At 39.1% G+C, this 21190-nt stretch overlaps 2 protein-coding genes across 2 annotated transcripts; one reads left to right on the top strand and one right to left on the bottom strand.

Annotated features, from left to right (window-relative positions):
• Positions 1 to 75: 75 nt before the first annotated feature.
• chrnd (cholinergic receptor, nicotinic, delta (muscle)) lies at positions 76 to 6684 on the top strand. Its single transcript, XM_063874078.1, has 12 exons — positions 76 to 780; positions 2404 to 2549; positions 2814 to 2858; positions 2966 to 3075; positions 3369 to 3524; positions 3985 to 4094; positions 4379 to 4579; positions 4687 to 4798; positions 5123 to 5237; positions 5350 to 5560; positions 5725 to 5843; positions 6323 to 6684. The coding sequence occupies exons 1-12, from the start codon at positions 723 to 725 to the stop codon at positions 6503 to 6505; spliced, it is 1566 nt and encodes a 521-aa protein (XP_063730148.1). The 5' UTR covers positions 76 to 722; the 3' UTR covers positions 6506 to 6684.
• Positions 6685 to 6961: 277 nt separating this feature from the next.
• hhla2b.2 (HERV-H LTR-associating 2b, tandem duplicate 2) lies at positions 6962 to 20616 on the bottom strand. Its single transcript, XM_063874031.1, is given in 19 exon segments — positions 6962 to 7788; positions 8228 to 8275; positions 8469 to 8775; positions 8846 to 8863; positions 9152 to 9174; positions 10256 to 10303; positions 10496 to 10552; positions 11055 to 11158; positions 11416 to 11694; positions 12008 to 12268; positions 12834 to 13166; positions 16467 to 16537; positions 17216 to 17304; positions 17509 to 17630; positions 17888 to 18166; positions 18259 to 18513; positions 19191 to 19234; positions 19236 to 19500; positions 20460 to 20616. Coding segments are annotated over 19 exon segments (2700 nt in total). The 5' UTR covers positions 20527 to 20616; the 3' UTR covers positions 6962 to 7758.
• Positions 20617 to 21190: the final 574 nt, after the last annotated feature.

The raw sequence follows: 21190 nt of genomic DNA, 5'->3' as shown, positions 1-21190 counted from the left end.
TGCTTACTATAGCCAAATCTTTTTTAATAAGTCATACTTTTGGGATTTCTTTAGTGCGCTGTTGGATTTTTTGTATCTACTGTAGGTTAAATTACATAAATGATTTCCAGTTTGCTAAAAGATAACTAAGCTCAAGCTATAATATGTGTTAGTGCTAGAAAGACGACCTACCCCCTCAATATATCCGATTCAATCCCATATGTTATTTTCACTTTAGTTTTCCAGCTTGGATGACAAATAATAGTGAATTAAGTTTGAACTAGAGAACTCTTACATTTGAGTTAAGTACATTTTAGAGAGTGTATTTGTTTTACACATCCAGGGCTTTGGATGGGCTGTAGGTGTGTGAACAGTTTACCCATTTAAAAAAACACATCAGTTAAAGATGTATAGATGAGGCAGCTGCCCCAGGGTAATAAGACTGGTTGTTTAAAGTTACAATTTGAAGAAGACCACACTGGTGTGCTGTGACTGATTTGAAGTATACAACTAAAAAAGTATTCAACAAAGTATCTTTGAAATGAACGTGCATGTGTATCAGAAGCTCTTTGTTGTGTTACTGTATCTGACCTCCCCCCTGTTTCCCGTTCAGTCTCCCTCTCCCCCCTCTGTGTTCTATTTTCTCCCCTCTGTGTCTCTGCAGCTGCTGCCTGTCCGTCACCCTGCAGGCTGGATTTCTGTGGGTGAAATCCCCCCCAGCTTCTTCTCTGTAGCAGTCGGCCATGAAGCTCCAGCCTGCTGCTCTGAGCTCCGTGTTGCTGCTCGTTCTGCTCTCAGCTGGTGAGTTTTCAATTTCACCTGCACATTTTTGTATTAAAACTGCTTTTATCCTGGGTTTGAGTGAGCTCAAGTGTCAGTGATGTGTGTTTTTGAAGACAACTTCTGACTATCTTAGTGTTAAAGCAGCAGATACCTAGTCGAAATATTTCTCTTTATTACATTTCTGTTAAACCACAGTTTTCTGCGATTATTTGCTTGACGGTTAGAAAAAGTTGAAATGTTTTAAAATGCAGATACACAATTTTCTGCATTTTCCCCTTTATTATTTGCTTTCGAGATAAGAAAACACTGGATTAGGAATTGTAACGCTTGACACAATCATTCTCCTCTGATTATTTCAGCTCTTTTCAAGGACTTTATAAACACTTGAGGAGTCGATAGTTGATTAAATAAGTAAGCCAATCAACAAAATTACTCGCCATCTGATAATTGATTAGGGGTTTTAGTCAAAAATGTAAGAGATTCAGTTGTTTCAGCGTCTCAAATGTAGTGAATTAATAGTTTCCTTAAGCCATTATAATAGATAAATAAAACGTGTTCTAAGTCAAGTTTTTTCTTGTAAATTTGTAAGTGTTTTAAAAAAACTTACCATTTCAATATTGAAGTCAAAATGTCACTAAAATCCCTTAAATCCTGGATATTGAGAGTGTTTCCTTTCTTTCTTCATTATGATTGTTTTCTTTTTTTTATGTGTGAGTTTGTCTTGTAAATATATACAACTTTAATCTCTAATGAGTTTGATTTAATTTAGGTTTCAGGAACATTGAAAATGTCTGACATTGTATAGATTTATTGATAATCCGATTAAATGAAAACTACGATTATTAGACAGAAAAAACCAAGACTTGATACAAACATAGTCTTTTTTTTAATTGTACCTGTGATGAACCTTCATGTTATCAGATCCATGGATGACCCAGACTCATTCAATGTATATGTTAGAATAAAAACCAACATGGCCGTGTAAAGAGGGGAAATGTCTGCCGGTTACTCGCACTGAGTACAGGGCAGGTGGTGTTACAGCAGCAGTGTAGTATACGGAACACAGAGCAGCTGCCATCATGAAATATGACCGGCATGAAAGTATTCACACACTCTCCGACCCTGTTTGTTTTCTCGAGGTGGAATGTAACTTAGTATGTTTCCTCATGAAGATTTCCAATTTACAGAGCTTTATACTTCTGCCCCTCTGTCTCCTCCTTCTTACGCTAAATATAGCTTAAAGATATGTGTGTCCCATCGCACGAAGCCACGAACATATGTGCATCTTATTTGATGCGTAACTGCAGATTAAACTAGCAAACAGTTTAGAAAGAAGCAAATATTCAGCATTTCATTCATTAAGAAGTAAATAAAGTCTGAAAATGTCTGAATAATTATTTAAAAGTCACTGAAAAATGTCAGAGAATTAAATAACGTCTGAAAACTACCTGAAAAATGACTATAAATCCTTAAAATATGTGAAAATTATTTGTAAAATAGGCCTGCAAAAGGTTTAAAAACCATTTGAAAAAAATGTGCAATAAAAGCAAAATGAAACTACCTGTAGATCAAACTAGCCCACAGTATAAAAAAAACAAAATGCAACTTATAAAGTGTGAAACTTTTGTGTGTGTGTGTCAGAGTGCTGGTGCAGGAACGAGGAGGAGCGTCTGATCAACTACCTGATTAAAGAGCGAGGATACAACAAAGAGCTGCGACCCGTAGAGAGGCAGCAGGACGCCGTCGATGTTTACCTCGCGCTCACACTCTCCAACCTCATCTCTCTGGTGCACACCGTGGATCGCTTTTATAAAAGAATTCACTTAAAGACAAAACTGGAGTCGGGGATTGCACACATTTCTGCACACATTCCAAAACGTGATTCAGGCTTTAGAAAGAAAATGCAGTTTATAAAATACTATCAAATATAGTTATGATGTAGCCTGATTGACAAAAAATACTCCAGTTTATCTTTAGTAGAGTACAAGTTTGGAACATTTGTGAGGAGGAAGGTTTGTCCTGTTCTAACATTTTTGATTTTTGATTTGTAGAAAGAGGTGGACGAGACTCTGCTGTCAAACGTATGGATAGATCATGTAAGGACATTTTATTCTGTCCCTTTATGTTCCAGTCCCTGCATCTGTGTCTATACTTTATCAGTTGTTTTTTGGTCTAATTACTATGGATGTGTGTGTGCTGACAGACGTGGACAGACTACCGCCTGTCATGGAATGTGACGGAGTTTGACGGCATCGATATGCTGCGTCTGCCGACCAGCATGGTGTGGCTGCCGGAGATCGTGCTGGAAAACAAGTGAGATGTTTTCCTTTTGTTTTGTAGTATAAGAGAGGGAAAATAACACATTTCCACGAATTAAAAATGAACATATTCAGTGAGATTAGAAGGTAATTAATTAGCGATGGAAAAGTCTAAACAGAAGCCCACATGCAATAGTTTTTACAGAGCTTTAAGGAGACCATACCATCTCAACTCTAGGTCCATTTAAGAGCTACTTTCAATCATACCAAATTAGTCGCTATTGTTCATTTTCCGTACAGTACATTCAGTCAACCTCTATGTGTTCTCATTTTTCCATTCTCCTCCAGTAACGATGCCCAGTTCGAGGTGGCGTACTACAGTAACGTCCTGGTGGATCCCACTGGTCTCTGCTACTGGTTACCGCCGGCCATCTTCCGCTCCTCCTGCTCCATCAACGTCAACTACTTCCCCTTCGACTGGCAGAACTGCACGCTCAAATTTGTGTAAGACGCTTAAACCACTGGTATATATTCAAGGCATGCATAAACTTGCCTAAATGACGCTTTTGCAAGTTTAATCTAAATATAGTAAGATTTCCACCCAAGTGTTCTTTGTATTATAGTTTTCCAGATACATTTGGAAATGATGTGATTTTCAGAATGTTACCTAGACTACACAATAAGGTGTGAGCTTACTAAATAAGTGAAAATCAGGATTTTAGATCTCACTGTTGGGTTCTAAAGGAGCAAACATTTACCAAACAATGTCACAAAGCTCAGCCTCTAAACCTCAAATCAGAATCGTGCGCCAAGAAGATGCTGAGGAGCTTTCAACAAATATATTCAAACCATAAATCACAAATATTTACATGTTGACCTGACGTTTGTGCATCAAAAATACTTTGTGGTATCTATTGCTCATCGAATATGATCTAACAGTGTCATTACCCATGTTGCTTTGCAGCTCTCTGACCTACAATGCCAAAGAGATCAAGATGCTTCTTAAGGAAGAAGCGGACGAAGAATCTTCATGGACGGTGGAGTGGATCATCATAGACCCTGCCAGCTTTACGGGTAAGTGTCCTCAAATGTCTCTCATAATTTAATGAACATCATTATTAGTTGTTTTCAGCTCGTTTAAATATCCCAAAGAAATTGAAAAATGGAAAAAGCACAACATCCTTTTTCTTTTATTGATTGATTGAAATGTAAATACTATTTAAATGTATAGTTGTATTATTATGTGTAAGCATTTCTTATATTCTTGGTATCTACTGTTACCTACAATCTTTCTCATGTAAACCTTATCCAATGTCTGCTTCACATCCTTTCTGCATCTTCCTGGCTTTTTTGGACAGAGAACGGCGAGTGGGAGATTACTCACCGTCCGGCCAAGAAAAACACGTACAAACACATCCCCATGGAGAGCAACAAGCACCAGGACATCACCTTCTACCTGATCATCAAACGCAAACCGCTATTCTACATCGTCAACATCATCATCCCCTGCGTGCTCATCTCCTTCCTCGCATCCCTCGTCTACTACCTGCCGGCTGACAGTCAGTGATATTAACATACGTCTAAAGCACTCAAGCCTTCTGTTGGGTTAAAACTGCTTACAGAAACCAGTGCATATTCACTGCCTTTAAATGCTGTGTGTGTGTAGGTGGTGAGAAGATGACCTTGTCCATCTCCGTGCTGCTGGCTCAGTCTGTCTTCCTGCTGCTGATCTCTCAGAGGCTGCCAGAGACTTCTATGTCTGTTCCGCTTATCGTCAAGTAAGCAACCCACATCTTTGTTTTCCTCTTTTTCAAAATGACCTTTATTTCATTTTCATTCAATTTCAACACCTAGAGAATAGTCCATTAACAGAAACAAGTCATTACTTGTACATGATGCTAATTGAGGCCATGTAGTTCCTGCACCAAACATATATTTGTGATTTTAATTTCAGAAATGAGGTTTTCTTTATTACAGAGAATATTCAAGCTTTTTTCTAAGCATTGTCTTGCCTCAGAATAGATCCACGTTCATTTTCTCCCTCGATGATCCCCTCTCATGCTTCACGATAATCCTCATACTTGTTTATCTGTGTGTGTCAGATATTTGATGTTCATCATGGTGTTGGTGACGGTGGTGGTGTTGAACTGCGTGGTCGTCCTCAACCTGCACTTCAGGACCCCGAGCACACATGTCATGTCTGATTGGACCAAGAAGGTAACACACACACACGCACACGCAAACACACGCACACTGAATTGTGTGGACTATAGTAGTGTTGCAGTACTGCCATATTGTTCAGCATCACCCTGGATCTCTTTTCGTGTAGTTTTTCCTCGAGCGGCTGCCTCGCATCCTTCGCATGTCCCACCCGACGGAGGCGGAGCCATACTGGGATGGAGCGTTGCCGCGGCGAACCAGCTCTGTGGGCTACATCGCCTCGGCGGAGGAGTACTACAGTGTGAAGTCTCGCAGCGAGCTGATGTTCGAGAAACAGTCGGTGCGGCACGGACTGATGACACGAGCCGCACACTCATCAGGTACCTGCAGGACTGTCAGTGATTTTCAACGGTGGAATATTTTTCTCATTTTATTCAGTTTATAAAACCTTTCAACCAAATTCAGGCCAGTTCTACCCAAATGTACTCTCTAAATTCACCCCATGGTTAACCAAAGGGGGGTGTGTGTGTGTGTGTGTGTGTAGTTGTGAAGCCACAGGCTGATGACAGTGTGACGGATCAGCTGTATGCGGAGATCAAGCCGGCAGTGGACGGAGCGAACTACATCATCAAACACATGAGGAACAAGAACGACTACAACGAGGTGAGACGGGGGGGGGGAACTCCATCTCCCTTTCCCTCTCTCTTTCTGTCCTGTTCTCTCCATCCTCTCTCATACTCCCTCTTTTCCAAAGAAATCTCTGTCCCTCTCTCCCCCTCCCTCTTTCTTGCTCGGTCTCCCTTCAACCCTCCCTCCACCTCTTTCTCTCTCTCCAACCTCCCTCATTCCTCTTTTGCTCTCTCTCTCTCATCCCTACTCTCCCCCCTTTTCTTCTCTTACACTCCCTCTGTCTCCCCCCACGTCCCTTAAAGCCTTTAGCCCTGTCTCTCCCCCTCTCTCTATCCGTCACTCTCCCTCCTCTCTTGTTCACCCACCTCTCCCATGTATATATTGAGAGGTGTGATTTTTCTCTTCATCTTGCCTCCCATCTCTCTATACTTGTATGTAGAACCAGCACCTGATGCCCTCTCTCTCCACTTGTATATGAACTCACCCCCTGACTCTCCCCCTCCTCCCCTCAGGAGAAGGATAACTGGAGCGGTATCGCCCGAACGGTGGACCGTCTGTGCCTCTTCCTGGTTACCCCGGTGATGACCATGGGCACCGTCATCATCTTCCTTATGGGCGTCTACAACACCCCCCCCCACCTGCCCTTCCAAGGAGACCCCTACGATTACAGCGATGAAAACCCTCGCTTTCTGTGACACACACACACACACACACACACACACACACACACACACACACACACACACACACACACACACACACACCTCCTGTTTTCTCAATTATTTCAGTTGGACCACCTGAGTAGCTGTGTGTGACTTAATCAGTGTATTAGAATTTAAATACTTTGTGATTTGAATAAAAATGTAAACCTAAATCTTTTGATATTATTTGTGTCTCTTAATGAAGTCTGACATGTTTATGATATGTTCTAAAATGTGGTTTTACAGTTCTTAGCGAAAATAGGAAATATTTTGCAGCCATTTCCGTAAGAGGAATGTCAATGTTTTGGGTGACAGAGTTAAAGGTTTTTGCAGACAGGGATTGTGGATATTTCTTTATATCACTCCATAAATAATAAATATATCGTTTCTACATTTTAGTTTGGAACCCATAACACAAAACCTTACTTTGACCAATGAAATCAGAGGAGGCGAGTTCGATCGATTTTTATTCATAAGTTAAAACCCCCCAAAACAAACCAAAAATACAATGAAATACTGAAAGTTTGAAACACTTCACAGACAGTACCACAGTTTAACACTTCAACTAACCACCCAAATATTAACAAAAAATGCTTTAAATCCCTAAAAAATGCAGAGTCATGTCTTTCAAAAAATGGCGGACATCCTGTGATAGTGTGCATTCTAATTGAAAACCATTAATCAGTTCCTTTAAGCAGCTGCCCTGCAGAGGCTTGCTCTCCACCTCTTTTTATGAGCATGTATGTACCCTTGTTACTGCCCCATTTATTTTATTCATAGAAAAATGGGCCCTTTGCTGAGCCTCGAATTTTGGTTTAATTAACCATAAAGACAAAATATTCTCTAACACAATCAAAACACGGTTCACCCAGTAACTATTTTGAGACGATAAAAAACATAGTAGTTCCCGTTTTTTCTGTCTAAGTTTGTTTTTGTGCTTGTTTCTATAAACAGATGCCTTCTGACAGAGGAGCAGCAGCAGCATGCATTGCCGTTAAAAGCCAAAGTCTCTCAAAAGAAATAGCCTCAGCTTCATCCGAAGGTCTTTCCCTGAGTTAATGGATAACATCGTAGTCCCACTTAAGTGCTTTTTAATCCTTCAATTCCCGGTGCATTTTTTTGCAGCTCTGTTTATGCGTACTTATAAAGTGCATAACACGTAGTACAGTCGTTCTCTTCAGGGTAATACATTTTCTTCATTTCCACCAGAGCTGTGGGTTGTAGTGCTGCTTTCGTTTTCAAATGCTTCATATGACTGATTCACTTCCTGAGGTATCCTGCAAACACAATAGAACAGAATTCAGTCCTGAAAACACATCAAGCTCCCTTTACTCTTTTTTATAATAACTTCTGCAGGGGGCAAAAAACTATCGCTACAGGGTCAAATGTATTGAGTCACTCTCATGTTTTTAGAGCGTGGCATATTCTTCACATGATGCTTATTGTTGTTGTTACGCTTTGCTACCTGACACCTGAATGGAGAAACAGATATATCCAGGGAATAAATATTCAAATTCATTTCTGGTTTACAAACAATCTATTCATTTCAATCTAGATTTAAACTGAAACAAAGCTTCTAATTTATCATTTAGTTTTAAGATGACTGCAAAATAATTTGGGCAAATATAATCAGACTTGACCACAGTAGATTTGTCTGTAAGTTAAAACAGAAGCTGTTTTTGTATCTATAGAATAGAGAATATACAGTTTACTTACGTGTTGAGGATTTTCGGTGGGTCCACCGTTACATCCATTACCTGTTAGCTAAATCAAAAATGAAATTGTAATTAAAACAAATGACTCTCCCATAAATGAATAATCGAAGGCTAAAGGATTGTTTACTTGACCTTTTTCCAAATGATGTTTAACTTTAAATGCAGATTACAAGAGAGACTGTTGCAGTAGTGCTGCAGTTTATTTAGTATATTTATGTAATATAGAATATACAGGTACTTACTGGAGTCTGTTCATCTCCTGCTGCTGGTTTACTGACGTTAACAGGACTGTCTCCTTCTGCCTGACTGTCTCCTACTGCCTGACTGTCTCCTACTGCCTGACTTTCTCCTGCTTCCTGACTGTCTCCTACTGCCTGACTGTCTCCTACTGCCTGACTGTCTCCTACTGCCTGACTGTCTCCTGCTTCCTGACTGTCTCCTACTGCCTGACTGTCTCCTACTGCCTGACTTTCTCCTGCTTCCTGACTGTCTCCTACTGCCTGACTGTCTCCTACTGCCTGACTGTCTCCTACTGCCTGACTGTCTCCTGCTCCTGACTGTCTCCTACTGCCTGACTGTCTCCTGCTTCCTGACTGTCTCCTACTGCTGACTGTCTCCTACTGCCTGACTTTCTCCTGCTTCCTGACTGTCTCCTACTGCCTGACTGTCTCCTACTGCCTGACTGTCTCCTACTGCCTGACTGTCTCCTGCTTCCTGACTGTCTCCTACTGCCTGACTGTCTCCTGCTTCCTGACAGTCTCCTACTGCCTGACTGTCTCCTCCTTCCTGACTGTCTCCTACTGCCTGACTGTCTCCTACTGCCTGACTGTCTCCTGCTTCCTGACTGTCTCCTACTGCCTGACTGTCTCCTGCTTCCTGACTGTCTCCTACTGCCTGACTTTCTCCTGCTTCCTGACTGTCTCCTTCTGCCCGATTGTCTCCTACTGCCTGAATCCAAAATACAAAAAACAAGAGAGCAGATAAGATAAACACAAAATGGGACTATTGAAATTAAAATTCATTCTGGTTTACAAACAATCAATTCATTTCAATCTAGATTTAAACTGAAACAAAGCTTCTAATTTATCATTTAGTTTTAAGATGACTGCAAAATAATTTGGGCAAATATAATCCAGACTTGACCACAGTAGATTTGTCTGTAAGTTAAAAACAGAAGCTGTTTTTGTATCTATAGAATAGAGAATATACAGTTTACTTACGTGTTGAGGATTTTCGGTGGGTCCACCGTTACATCCATTACCTGTTAGCTAAATCAAAAATGAAATGTAATTAAAACAAATGACTCTCCCATAAATGAATAATCGAAGGCTAAATGATTGTTTTCTTGACCTTTTTCCAAATGAATGTTTAACTTTAAATGCAGATTACAAGAGACTGCAGTTATGCTGCATTTATTATAGATTCAGTATTATTAAGTATAACTGGTTACTGGTTACGCTAACTTTGCTGATCCAAAATAAAAAAACAGGGAGATGTAACCATGACTTGAATTAGATAGATTTCTCCTTCCACGTTATTCCTATTCCTGCTGTCTTTTTTCTTATCAACATCTTTGAACTCACCGACTTCTCCTGCTCTGCGCTCTGTTCTGACTGTTTATTGCTGACTCCTCTCCTACTGCGACTTCTGCTTCCTACGTCTCCTACCTACGTCCTCCTTCCGACGTTCCTGCGATGTCTCCTGCGTCGTCCTGCTCTACTGTCCTCCTGGTCCACCCTGTCTCTGTTCTGACTCTATGCCTGACTCTCCTCTTCCTGATGTCTCTTCTGCATTGTCTCTCTGCCAATCAATACAAAAACAGAGGCAATAAGATAAACAAAATGGATATTGAAATAAAATTCTTCGGTTTACAACAATCATTCATCAATCTAATTTAAATAAACAAAGCTTAATTATAGTTTTAAGATGAAAATATTGGCAAATAAATCGACTTCCACGTATTTGTCTGTAAGTTAAAAACAGAAGCTGTTTTTGTATCTATAGAATAGAGAATATACAGTTTACTTACGTGTTGAGGATTTTCGGTGGGTCCACCGTTACATCCATTACCTGTTAGCTAAATCAAAATGAAATGTAATTAAAACAAATGACTCTCCCATAAATGAATAATCGAAGGCTAAATGATTGTTTTCTTGACCTTTTTCCAAATGAATGTTTAACTTTAAATGCAGATTACAAGAGAGACTGTTGCAGTAGTGCTGCAGTTTATTTAGTATATTTATATAATATAGAATATACAGGTACTTACTTGAAGTGGAACACCTGCTGCTGGTTCACTGACGTTAACAGGACTACATCTTAGTGCCTGAATCCAAAATAAAAAAACAAGAGAGCAGATAAGATAAGCACACAATGGACTATTGAAATTAGAATAGATTTCAACTTCACTTAACCACGTTATTCCATCATTTTCCTGTTTTCTTTTTCTCTTAATCCAAAACAAATCATATTTAGAACAAACTACAAACACACAACAGTACATATGTGTCAGCTTTGTACACCTTTTCCAATTGATTGTTTAACTTTAATTACAAGAGAGATTGTTGCAGTAGTGCTGCAGTTTATTTTTTAGATGTATATAATACAGAATAGATGGTTGCGTGTTTTTTCTTCATTTCCATTACTTTCATTTACTGCCTGAATCCAAAATAAATACAATTAATATTTATTTAGATTTCAACTTCACTTGACCATGATATTCCATCATTTTACAGTTTTGTTTCTCTCTCTCTTCATCCAAAATAAATCACAATTAAAACCAACTACACACAACACGGTACATTTGTGGAGGCAGAACTATTATTTACCCTTCGTTTTATGCAGAGATACACCACGACTGCAGCCAAAATAACCAAAGCAACTCCAACTCCAACTCCAATGCCTGCAGTCTCTCCATCTGTCAGAGCAGAAACTGAATACAAAACAATTTTTACATTTTCAAACAATCACATCAACAGCAGTTTTCTTAACTTCTCACCAGAATTACTTATTTTTGTTGCAGCTGGAGCAGGAGCGTTAACCCTTTCTGGGATTGATGGTTCATGGTTTCATGACCCTCCTCAGCACAGAGTCATTTAATTGTTTATTCTCCAACAACAGCCAATATTTACACTGACTGTACAGGTGATAACAGTTTTGGGTTGGCAGATGCACCTCATACAACCTTACCTTGACTCTTCTCTATCCTCAGGTAGGTGTTGGTCACGTTTGTACCTTCAGCATTACTGACCTCACAGGTGTATAACCCCTCGTGATCTACCGGTAAATCCTTTAGTGTGAGATCTCCAGACTGAGACACGCTCTTCACCTGCTGCCTCCACTCCTCCATCACAGTCCCATCATTCACGATGATCTGACTGTGGTTGAACCTCCAGATGAGGCCTGTTCGATGGCTCTCTGAGGAGCTGCAGGGCATTGTTGTTTCACTGCTGGAACTATTGAGGAAAGCTGAAATGATACAGCACAAAGAGTGAGAGTAGCGTTGAGATCAGTCGATGAAACTGCTGACTTCCTCTGCATCAGTTTGGCAAACTATGAGCTTATTCTACATGATTTTTTACATTTCCCCATTCTGTGTCTGACTTATAACATGTAATGTATGTTGTCATTGATGACTGATCTGCTCTATTAGGCTTTGCATGAAAGTGTCAGCAGTTTTCTTTGTCTGAAGTGGGCCTGACGGAAATGAAACAACCTGATGAAATATTTGGTATTTCTTATCAAACATTGTTTCAGATTCAGTCTCTTTAGCAGCACCTACTTGGTTTAACCAAAGTGGCTGCCCTCTTGTTTCTGCGGGTGCTGACGGTGCAGATGTAGTTCTTATCAGTATCTGTGACGTTCAGAGAACTGTGGATGTTGTACAGCTTCTGTTCAGTCTGGTGGACCGTGGTTTTGTTGTGGAGGGTTTCGTTGGACTGAGGGTCAGTGGACCAGGTGAGCTGAGGCTCAGGATAGATCTCCTCTGAGCTGCAGATGATCTGGTTTTCTGCTCGCTGAATGTCCACTTTAACAATTGGAGCTGGAAAAAAGACAGAAACAAAGGATTTCCTTCATGTGTGATCGCTTTAGAGGTGGAAGACATTTTAAACCTCAAGGGGGGCATCATGCTTATTTCTATTTATTTCCACACAAAGAATATTTGAAATGTTTCTCTTTCTTATGGAAATATGGATTTTCAGGCAGGTCCATTTTTATTGACAGTAGTTAAACAAGAGGACCAACATTTACAGAAATAATTGCTACAAATGCAAAAACTGAAAAGAAAACTATTTATTTTTCACTTTTATCCATAGCATTTTAAACTATATATTTTGTGGCTGATTTGTAATGGATATTGTACGTTTCCATTTGTTTCCAATATCCTTTTAACCCACACCATAATATTAATAATAAATAATAATAATAATAATAATAATAATAATAATAATAATAATAATAATAATAATATTAATAATAATAATAATAATAATAATAATAATAATAATAATAATAATAATAATAATAATATTAATATTGTATTTTGTTCTAAAATGAATAGCAAAACCAAATTGTACAATTGAAGAAAACATGTGATGTGATCATACCGTCCACTGTTAGGTTGATATCTGACTTATTATGGTTGCCTTCTTTGAAGCTGAAGTAGCACTCGTATCTGCCTTCATCCTCAATCTTCACCCCTGTCAGTTTCAGCGATGCGTTTCCGCTAAATATCTGATCCCTGAACAGTGACGTCCTGCCTTTGAAGCGTGGGTCCTGGTCGCCTGTCTGGTCCTCTTTGTCGTAAAAAGAGTGGACCCTAGTGTTTCCTGTTGAAACCTGGTACCAGTGGATGAGTGGTTCAACAGGATCACCCTCACAGGTGCACGGTAAGATGCAGCTCTCATTGAACATACAGGATACCTGTCGGTCTGCAACAGCTGTTGGAGAGACGTGCATCCAATATTAGTTCAGCGGAAATCTCAAAGGATAATTTTTGTTGAGTTAGATTCACTAACATAACAGAATATTGTCTGTAGAAACAGTTTGTCTGCGCTGTAGGGAACCTGTAAGTGGCATTTTAAAGAACATAAAAGTAACGTTGCCAAGAATACTCAACACAGAGTGCTTTAAGACAGAGGATGACACTCAAAGCTGTTTCACAAGATATGAAAGCATTAATAATTATATTCCTGAGACATTCTACAGCAGTGGTGATGAATGTAACTCAGGCGCACACACACACACACACACACACACACACACACACACACACACACACACACACACACACACACACACACACACACACACACACACACACACACACACACACACACACACACACACACACACACACACACGTTGAAATACAGGCTCTGCTACATGCTGCAGATTGTTCAACTGAGGAATGTGTTATGCTCAGGTTTCACTATGTGTGTGTCTGTGTGTCTGTGTGTGTGTGTGTGTGTGTGAGTGTGAGTGCGTGTGTGTGTGTGTGTGTGTGTGTGTAGTTTTCTTGAGTAGACCTAAATCCTGACCAGGCTTTTTATGTTCAAATTGAACACTGCTTTTCCAGAGGATAATATGTTGAAATGTATTTGGAACACGTGAACTATCTGAATGATTAGAAACCATGTTTCTTTGTAAAGTTGTTCTTGACAGTTTCAACTGGAAATCAACTTCCATTCATTTTCTGGTTTTCCTTCTTCCTCATGTCTTAATATCATTAAAAGTCGGCGAACAGCAGCATGAAACAGATTATAGCACTGAATCTTAAAACTGAAATGTGAAGTAGATGCAGCAAGAGCATAAAGTTAGCAGCATAAATATGTCATTTATTAAGTCAACAATTTAAATATGGGAAGTTTATGTCTTTTAGGTCTTTTGGTCCTCATAAATCCTGTGCTGAAGGTAACTATGACAATGTGTTCCACCAAGTTCAAACATGCCTTTTATTTCTGTTTCAGACTGGATTAAAACAAGCAGTGAACACCTCACTCACCTCCTCTTCCAAGACTCAGCAGAAAGGTCAGAACCCCCAGAAGTACGGCACTTTTCATCCTTATCCACTCATGTTAAACGTCCTCAGATAAAAGTGTATGCGGTCCGGCAAAGACAATGATTTCAGATCTAAATGACGTTCCACTTAAGAACGGAAACTGGCCCAACTGGTCCTGCAACAAAATGTGGGCAGCTTTTAATCCACTGAGAATAAAACTGAAAACAACAACTGAACATTAAGCTGATTAAAACTTTAACAGCAAACGGCAACTGTAAAGAAAAAGCCTTTAGATAAGAACTTACTTTAAGAACTTTACAGTTTTTCCTTAAGGGTGTAGTCACTTTTTAGTGAATGATAGACAGTTTAAGGAGGCAGAATAAGAATAGTCAAACAGCAATCAGGCTCCCAGTTGGTAGATTCCAAATAAAGAGGCTTTAAAAGGCAGTGAACTGTTCAGATCATGTATAAAACTCACAGGCAGTGGCGGCTCCGGAAAAACATCTCAGGGGGGGACCATCTTTTTCTGATAATGATTAAGGTGACCCATTCAATAGGTACATTAAGCAAGACCATATCAATTTGTTGTTAGATTAACTCAGACAGAGACCCCTCTTGTGTCCACTATATGGCAACACACAACAGAAATATGTCCCCTCTAGCTACAGAAGGTACAGGTGGAAAGCTGTGGAAGAAAGGTGCATCCAGGAGCCTCTATAAGCAGAAATGGTGTGGGTTCACAATACATCATTGTACTCATTATTATATGAATTATTTACATGAATCCAATGATGTATGATGTAAAATAGCTAAACAGGTCAACAGATGTGTTCATAACATAAAGACAGGGGCAGCATATCAAGTATGTATTGACTGAACACCGTAGCATGTTTCAGATGCTCATCAAAAACTTCATCTAACTGTGCCACGAAGTCGACCAGTCCGAGAAAAATGCCAGGGTTGGTGGAGCCCTCAGTTTCATCTTTGCCTCGCAAAGCTAGCTCAAAGTTTATTATCTAGATCTGAAAATGAAGGGATTGTAAATGTATAACTAGTCACCTGAGCGTCAGGCACAACTCTAAAAAAGTCTACCGTTGTCCTTTAAATCCTTCAAAAATGCAGAGTCATGTCTTTCAAAAAATGGCGGACATCCTGTGATAGTGTGCATTCTAATTGACAACCATTAATCAGTTCCTTTAAGCAGCTGCCTGCAGAGGCTTGCTCTCCACCTCTTTTTATGAGCATGTATGTACCCTTGTTACTGCCCCATTTATTTTATTCATAGAAAAATGGGCCCTTTGTTGAGCCTCGAATTTTGGTTTACTTAACCATAAAGAAAAACCATCATCAGAGGAAAAGCTGAATCATTTTTAGGAGAGATGTAAAATAGATATTTAGATTTGAGTTTATTTCCTTATGAAGAGAAAACAGTTTCTGCAGACCATGGACTGAAACAGTTCCTCCCTGAGAGCAGTGACTCACTGACACACCTGATGACGACGAGTAAAGTGAATCACATTCTTTTTTAGTGAATGAACCTGTCCTTCCTGTAATGGGCGGTAACTGTTGGTGATATGAAACCATTTTTGAACTCCACAAATAAAAAAATGCTCTGCCATAAACATTTTGTGAGCTAAATAAAAGACAGATTTTCAGCCAGATTTGAATAAATATGTTTTATAAAATAAATAATTTCAACACGAGCAACAAAGACATTTTGAATCAGTTTACAGAGTCGTTATCAAGCCCACACACACACACACACACACACACACACACACACACACACACACACACACACACACACACACACACACACACACACACACTCTCTGTATTAAAAAACTTGGTTCACCCAGCAAATATTTTGAGACGATAAGAAACATAGTAGTTCCCGTTGATTAGTGTTTTTTTAAAGACACCTGTAGAGTCATTTTTCTGTCTGTTTTTTTTGTTGATGCATTGCCTTTCAAAGTCTCTCAAAACGAATAGCCGCAGCTCAGGGAAAGTGTAGTGCAGAGTCTTCTCAGTCTCAGTCTCGATAAAGGTGTTCTTGGCTCCAAACACACATCCAAAGGTCTTTCCCTGAGTTAATGGATAACATCGTAGTCCATTTAAGTGCTTTTAATCCTTCAATTCCCGGTGCATTTTTCTGCAGCTCTGTTTATGCATAACTTATAAAGTGCAAACACGTAGTACAGTCGTTCTCTTCAGGGTAATACATTTTCTTCATTTCCACCAGAGCTGTGGGTTGTAGTGCTGCTTTCGTTTTCAAATGCTTCATATGACTGATTCACTTCCTGAGGTATCCTGCAAACCCAATAGAACAGAATTCAGTCCTGAAAACACATCAAGCTCCCTTTACTCTTTTTTATAATAACTTCTGCAGGGGGCAAAAACTATCGCACAGGGTCAAATGTATTGAGTCACTCTCATGTTTTTAGAGCGTGCATATTCTTCACATGATGCTTATTGTTGTTGTTACGCTTTGCTACCTGACACCTGAATGGAGGAACAGATATATCCAGGGAATAAATATTCAAATTCATTCTGGTTTACAAACAATCAATTCATTTCAATCTAGATTTAAACTGAAACAAAGCTTCTAATTTATCATTTAGTTTTAAGATGACTGCAAAATAATTTGGGCAAATATAATCCAGACTTGACCACAGTAGATTTGTCTGTAAGTTAAAAACAGAAGCTGTTTTTGTCTCTATAGAATAGAGAATATACAGTTTACTTACGTGTTAAGGATTTTCAGTGGGTCCACCGGTACTTCCATTACCTGTTAGCTAAATCAAAAATGAAATGTAATTAAAACAAATGACTCTCCCATAAATGAATAATCGAAGGCTAAAGGATTGTTTTCTTGACCTTTTTCCAAATGAATGTTTAACTTTAAATGCAGATTACAAGAGAGACTGTTGCAGTAGTGCTGCAGTTTATTTAGTATATTTATATAATATAGAATATACAGGTACTTACTGTTCATCTCCTGCTGCTGGTTCACTGACGTTAACAGGACTGTATCTTACTGTAGGACTGTCTCCTTCTGCCTGATTGTCTCCTTCTGCCTGAATCCAAAATACAAAAAACAAGAGAGCAGATAAGATAAGCACACAATGGGACTATTGAAATTAGAATAGATTTCAACTTCACTTAACCACGTTATTCCATCATTTTCCTGTTTTCTTTTTCTCTTCATCCAAAACAAATCATATTTAGAACAAAATAAAAACACACAACAGTACATATGTGTTTGCAGAACTTTTATTTACCTTTGGTTTTTTTTCACGTTTTATGTAGAGAACCACCGCGACTGCAGCCAAAATAACCAAAGCAACTCCAACTCCAACTCCAAATACAATGCCTGCAGTCTGTCCACCTGTCAGAGCTGAAACTGAATACAAAACAATTTTTACATTTTCAAACAATCACATCAACAGCAGTTTTCTTAACTTCTCACCAGAATTACTTATTTTTGTTGCAGCTGGAGCAGGAGCGTTAACCCTTTCTGGGATTGATGGTTCATGATTTCATGACCCTCCTCAGCACAGAGTCATTTAATTGTTTATTCTCCAACAACAGCCAATATTTACACTGACTGTACAGGTGATAACAGTTTTGGGTTGGCAGATGCACCTCATACAACCTTACCTTGACTCTTCTCTATCCTCAGGTAGGTGTTGGTCACGTTTGTCCCTTCAGCATTACTGATCTCACAGGTGTATAACCCCTCGTAATCTACCGGTAAATCCTTTAGTGTGAGATCTCCAGACTCAGACACACTCTTCACCTGCTGCCTCCACTCCTTCATCACAGTCCCATCATTCACGATGATCTGACTGTGGTTGAACCTCCAGATGAAGCCTGTTCGAGGGCTCTCTGATGAGCTGCAGGGCATTGTTGTTTCACTGCTGGAACTGATGAGGAAAGCTGAAATGATACAGCACAAAATGAACAAAATCATAAAAAATCTTGTGTCACCCTACTTTGTTTCCCGATATAGTCTCTTCAGCATCACTTACTTTGTTTAAACAACGTGGCCGTCATCTTGTTTCTGCTCGTGCTGACGGTGCACGTGTACCCCACATCAGTAACTGAGGTAAGATAACTGTTGATGTTGTAAAGCTGTCCGATCTGCTGCACTCTGGTATTTTCTTTCATGGCCTGGTTGGACGGAGGGTCAGTGGACCAGGTGATCTCCGGCTTAGGGTACATCCCCTCTGAGCTGCAGGTGATCCTTTTTCCATCCTGATGAATTTTCAGTTTACAGGCCGGAGCTGAAAAGAAATGTGTGATTGGAGACCTGATTACCTCGATTGCTACGTGAATGTTGCTGTGTTATCCCTGCAAATCAAACTGCTTTAATATAAAACAATTCCTTCCACTTCTAGCTCTTATTACGAAGGTTAAAGCTAGGATTTTATATTCAACTGTGATTTTCACTATCTCTCATCCCTTAAGATATTTTAATTCATTCATTTCAGGGAATTGAATATCTATGTTAATCACCTCAATCAAAAGACAAGAGCCTTTATCTAGAGTACTTACACTTTGGCATTTACTAACAAGTCGACATATCAACATCACACACAGAGATTTGTATTGCTTCATACTGGGTACAAAGAGTAGTTTCTATAGATTATAAAAAGTAATTCAAAAGAAAGCCTGACGTGTTTTTCCATGGAGTCACTGCTCATGCTAACTTTCTTCAAATTGAATCCGTAATCCAAGATTTGATAACTATTTGAATAACTATCGTTCTCAAATGTCCCTTTCTTCACACTTCTTCACCACTATCAACATTTGCTATTATTGTGTTTTTTCGCAGTGCTTCGCTCACAAAACTGTGAGACTAGTTCGATTGTACAGGCGTCATTTCAGCTGGATGAATTCTGTGCAGTTCTGTATTGATAATTTGATGTTTACATGTTGATATTTGTTGTTTTTCTCATACCGTATACATTTAGGCTGATGAAGGATTCTTTATTGTGATCGACCGGTACTGGAGTAGCATTTATATCTGCCTTCATCCTGAATTGTCACCCCTGTGAGTTGGAGCGAGGCATCTCCTCCAGAGATCTGGTTTGTGAACAGCGATGTTCGGTTTTTGAAACGCGGGTTCTGGTGGGTGAGCTGGTCCTGCTTGCGGTAGTAGGAGTGGGCTGGAGTGTTGGGTAACTGAATCCAGTGGATGATTACTTCTTCACCAAATTCAAATGTGCATGGTAAGATGCAGCCCTCATTTAAAAGACAGTCCACAGCATCTGTAAAAACATCCAGGGTAGAAACATCTATCAAGGTCCAGTTCAGGGAAAAGTAAGCCTCTTTAAAGCCTCAATATTCACTTGTTTAACCATATCAATTAAAAACACTTATCTCTAAAGCATAATTAGTCAAGACAACTTATACGTATAACTGTGTGTTGTCTGCATAACAAGAGAGAAACACATACCATGTTAATTAATTAAACAAATACAACAATCTTTGGGTGTTGTCTTTACATTTTACTTGACGCACTGTACAATGGATTACTGCGGATTTAATCAGACCGAAAGCATTCAGTGTGTGTGTGTGTGTGTGTGTGTGTGAAGTGTGTAGGAATGTGTTCTGGCTGGTTCTGCAAGATTCCAGATAAGACAACAAGAAGGTTTAAAGGTTTCACTTTCTTATATTTTGATTGTCAGAAACAGTAGATTTTCTTTTTAAAACCTTTATTGAAATTCACTCATTAATTACTTTTCATACTCTGATCTTAAGACTTGTTGTCTAGAATGACGGTGTGTTTTTTTCCAGAGCACAAGTCGAAAGATCAGAGTATGATAGGTAATTAGCAATCACTGTTTTTACGTCAGTATATCGTTCATAAAAACTAAAACAAATGATTGGCTTGTTATGACCATATATCTGTATTAGAAACAAACATATTTCCTCACTTATGTACACATGTACAGCGTGTAACTGGTTTCATTCCTGTGTACTGAGATGTATGATATCTGAATACCACTGGGGGAAAGAAAGGCAAAAGTGTGATAATGTTTGTTGTGTGATTTCAGTTCGACAACGCTTCTAAGTGTTATCTCATGAATGTCACAATTAATTAGGTGTCATGGTAGTTTTTTTCTTTGGAAAGACAAACCAAATGTTAAACATATGTGTGAATTTGATTGTGTTGGAATAAGGTCAGAAGGGCCTAAATTCTAAAGATTCTAAATGCCTAACTCACCTGCTCCGTTCGTTGTCCACAGAAAAGTCAAGGACCCCAAAAACACGAAACACTTGCCCACAGACATACTCCTGTTAGATTCCACTGCCGCCAAGTCAACTCTGAAGTTAGAGTGGTGCTACTTTTAGAGTGTGCACAATGTCCCTGTTAGGAGGGCGTGTTTCAGTAGGATAAGGTCACAGACTTGCATTACACATTAACTTGGAGCAAAGAAACTATTAAACTAATGGCACTTTCATAAAGGGGATATTTTAGCACCAGTAATCTCCAGACTTTGAGGAATATGTTCAGAATTAAACGACGGAAAAAAGAAGTTTGCGATACTTTGTCTTTTTTAACAGTTACTGGATATTCTTTAATATTAAGCCCTGTTTTGACAATTTTTGACTTTTGATTTTTTTCAACATGATTACATTTTAAAATACTACCTTCTATATACAGTGGGGAGAACAAGTATTTGATACACTGCCGATTTTGCAGGTTTTCCCACTTACAAAGCATGTAGAAGTCTGTCATTTTTATCATAGGTACTCTTCAACTGTGAGAATCAAAGGTTTCTGTACCAAATATTAAGTTCTGTTTTTCTGATGTATCAAATATTCATGTCATGCAATAAAATGCAAATGAATTACTTAAAAATCATACAATGTGATTTTCTGGATTTTCGTTTTAGATTCCGTCACTCACAGTTGAAGAGTACCTATGTGTAGCTGGGTGCTGGGAAAAGCAGC

This window comes from Eleginops maclovinus, chromosome 21 (genome assembly GCF_036324505.1).
Source record: "Eleginops maclovinus isolate JMC-PN-2008 ecotype Puerto Natales chromosome 21, JC_Emac_rtc_rv5, whole genome shotgun sequence".
Taxonomy (NCBI): Eukaryota; Metazoa; Chordata; class Actinopteri; order Perciformes; family Eleginopidae; genus Eleginops; species Eleginops maclovinus.
This window is presented reverse-complemented; position numbering and strand designations above follow the sequence as displayed.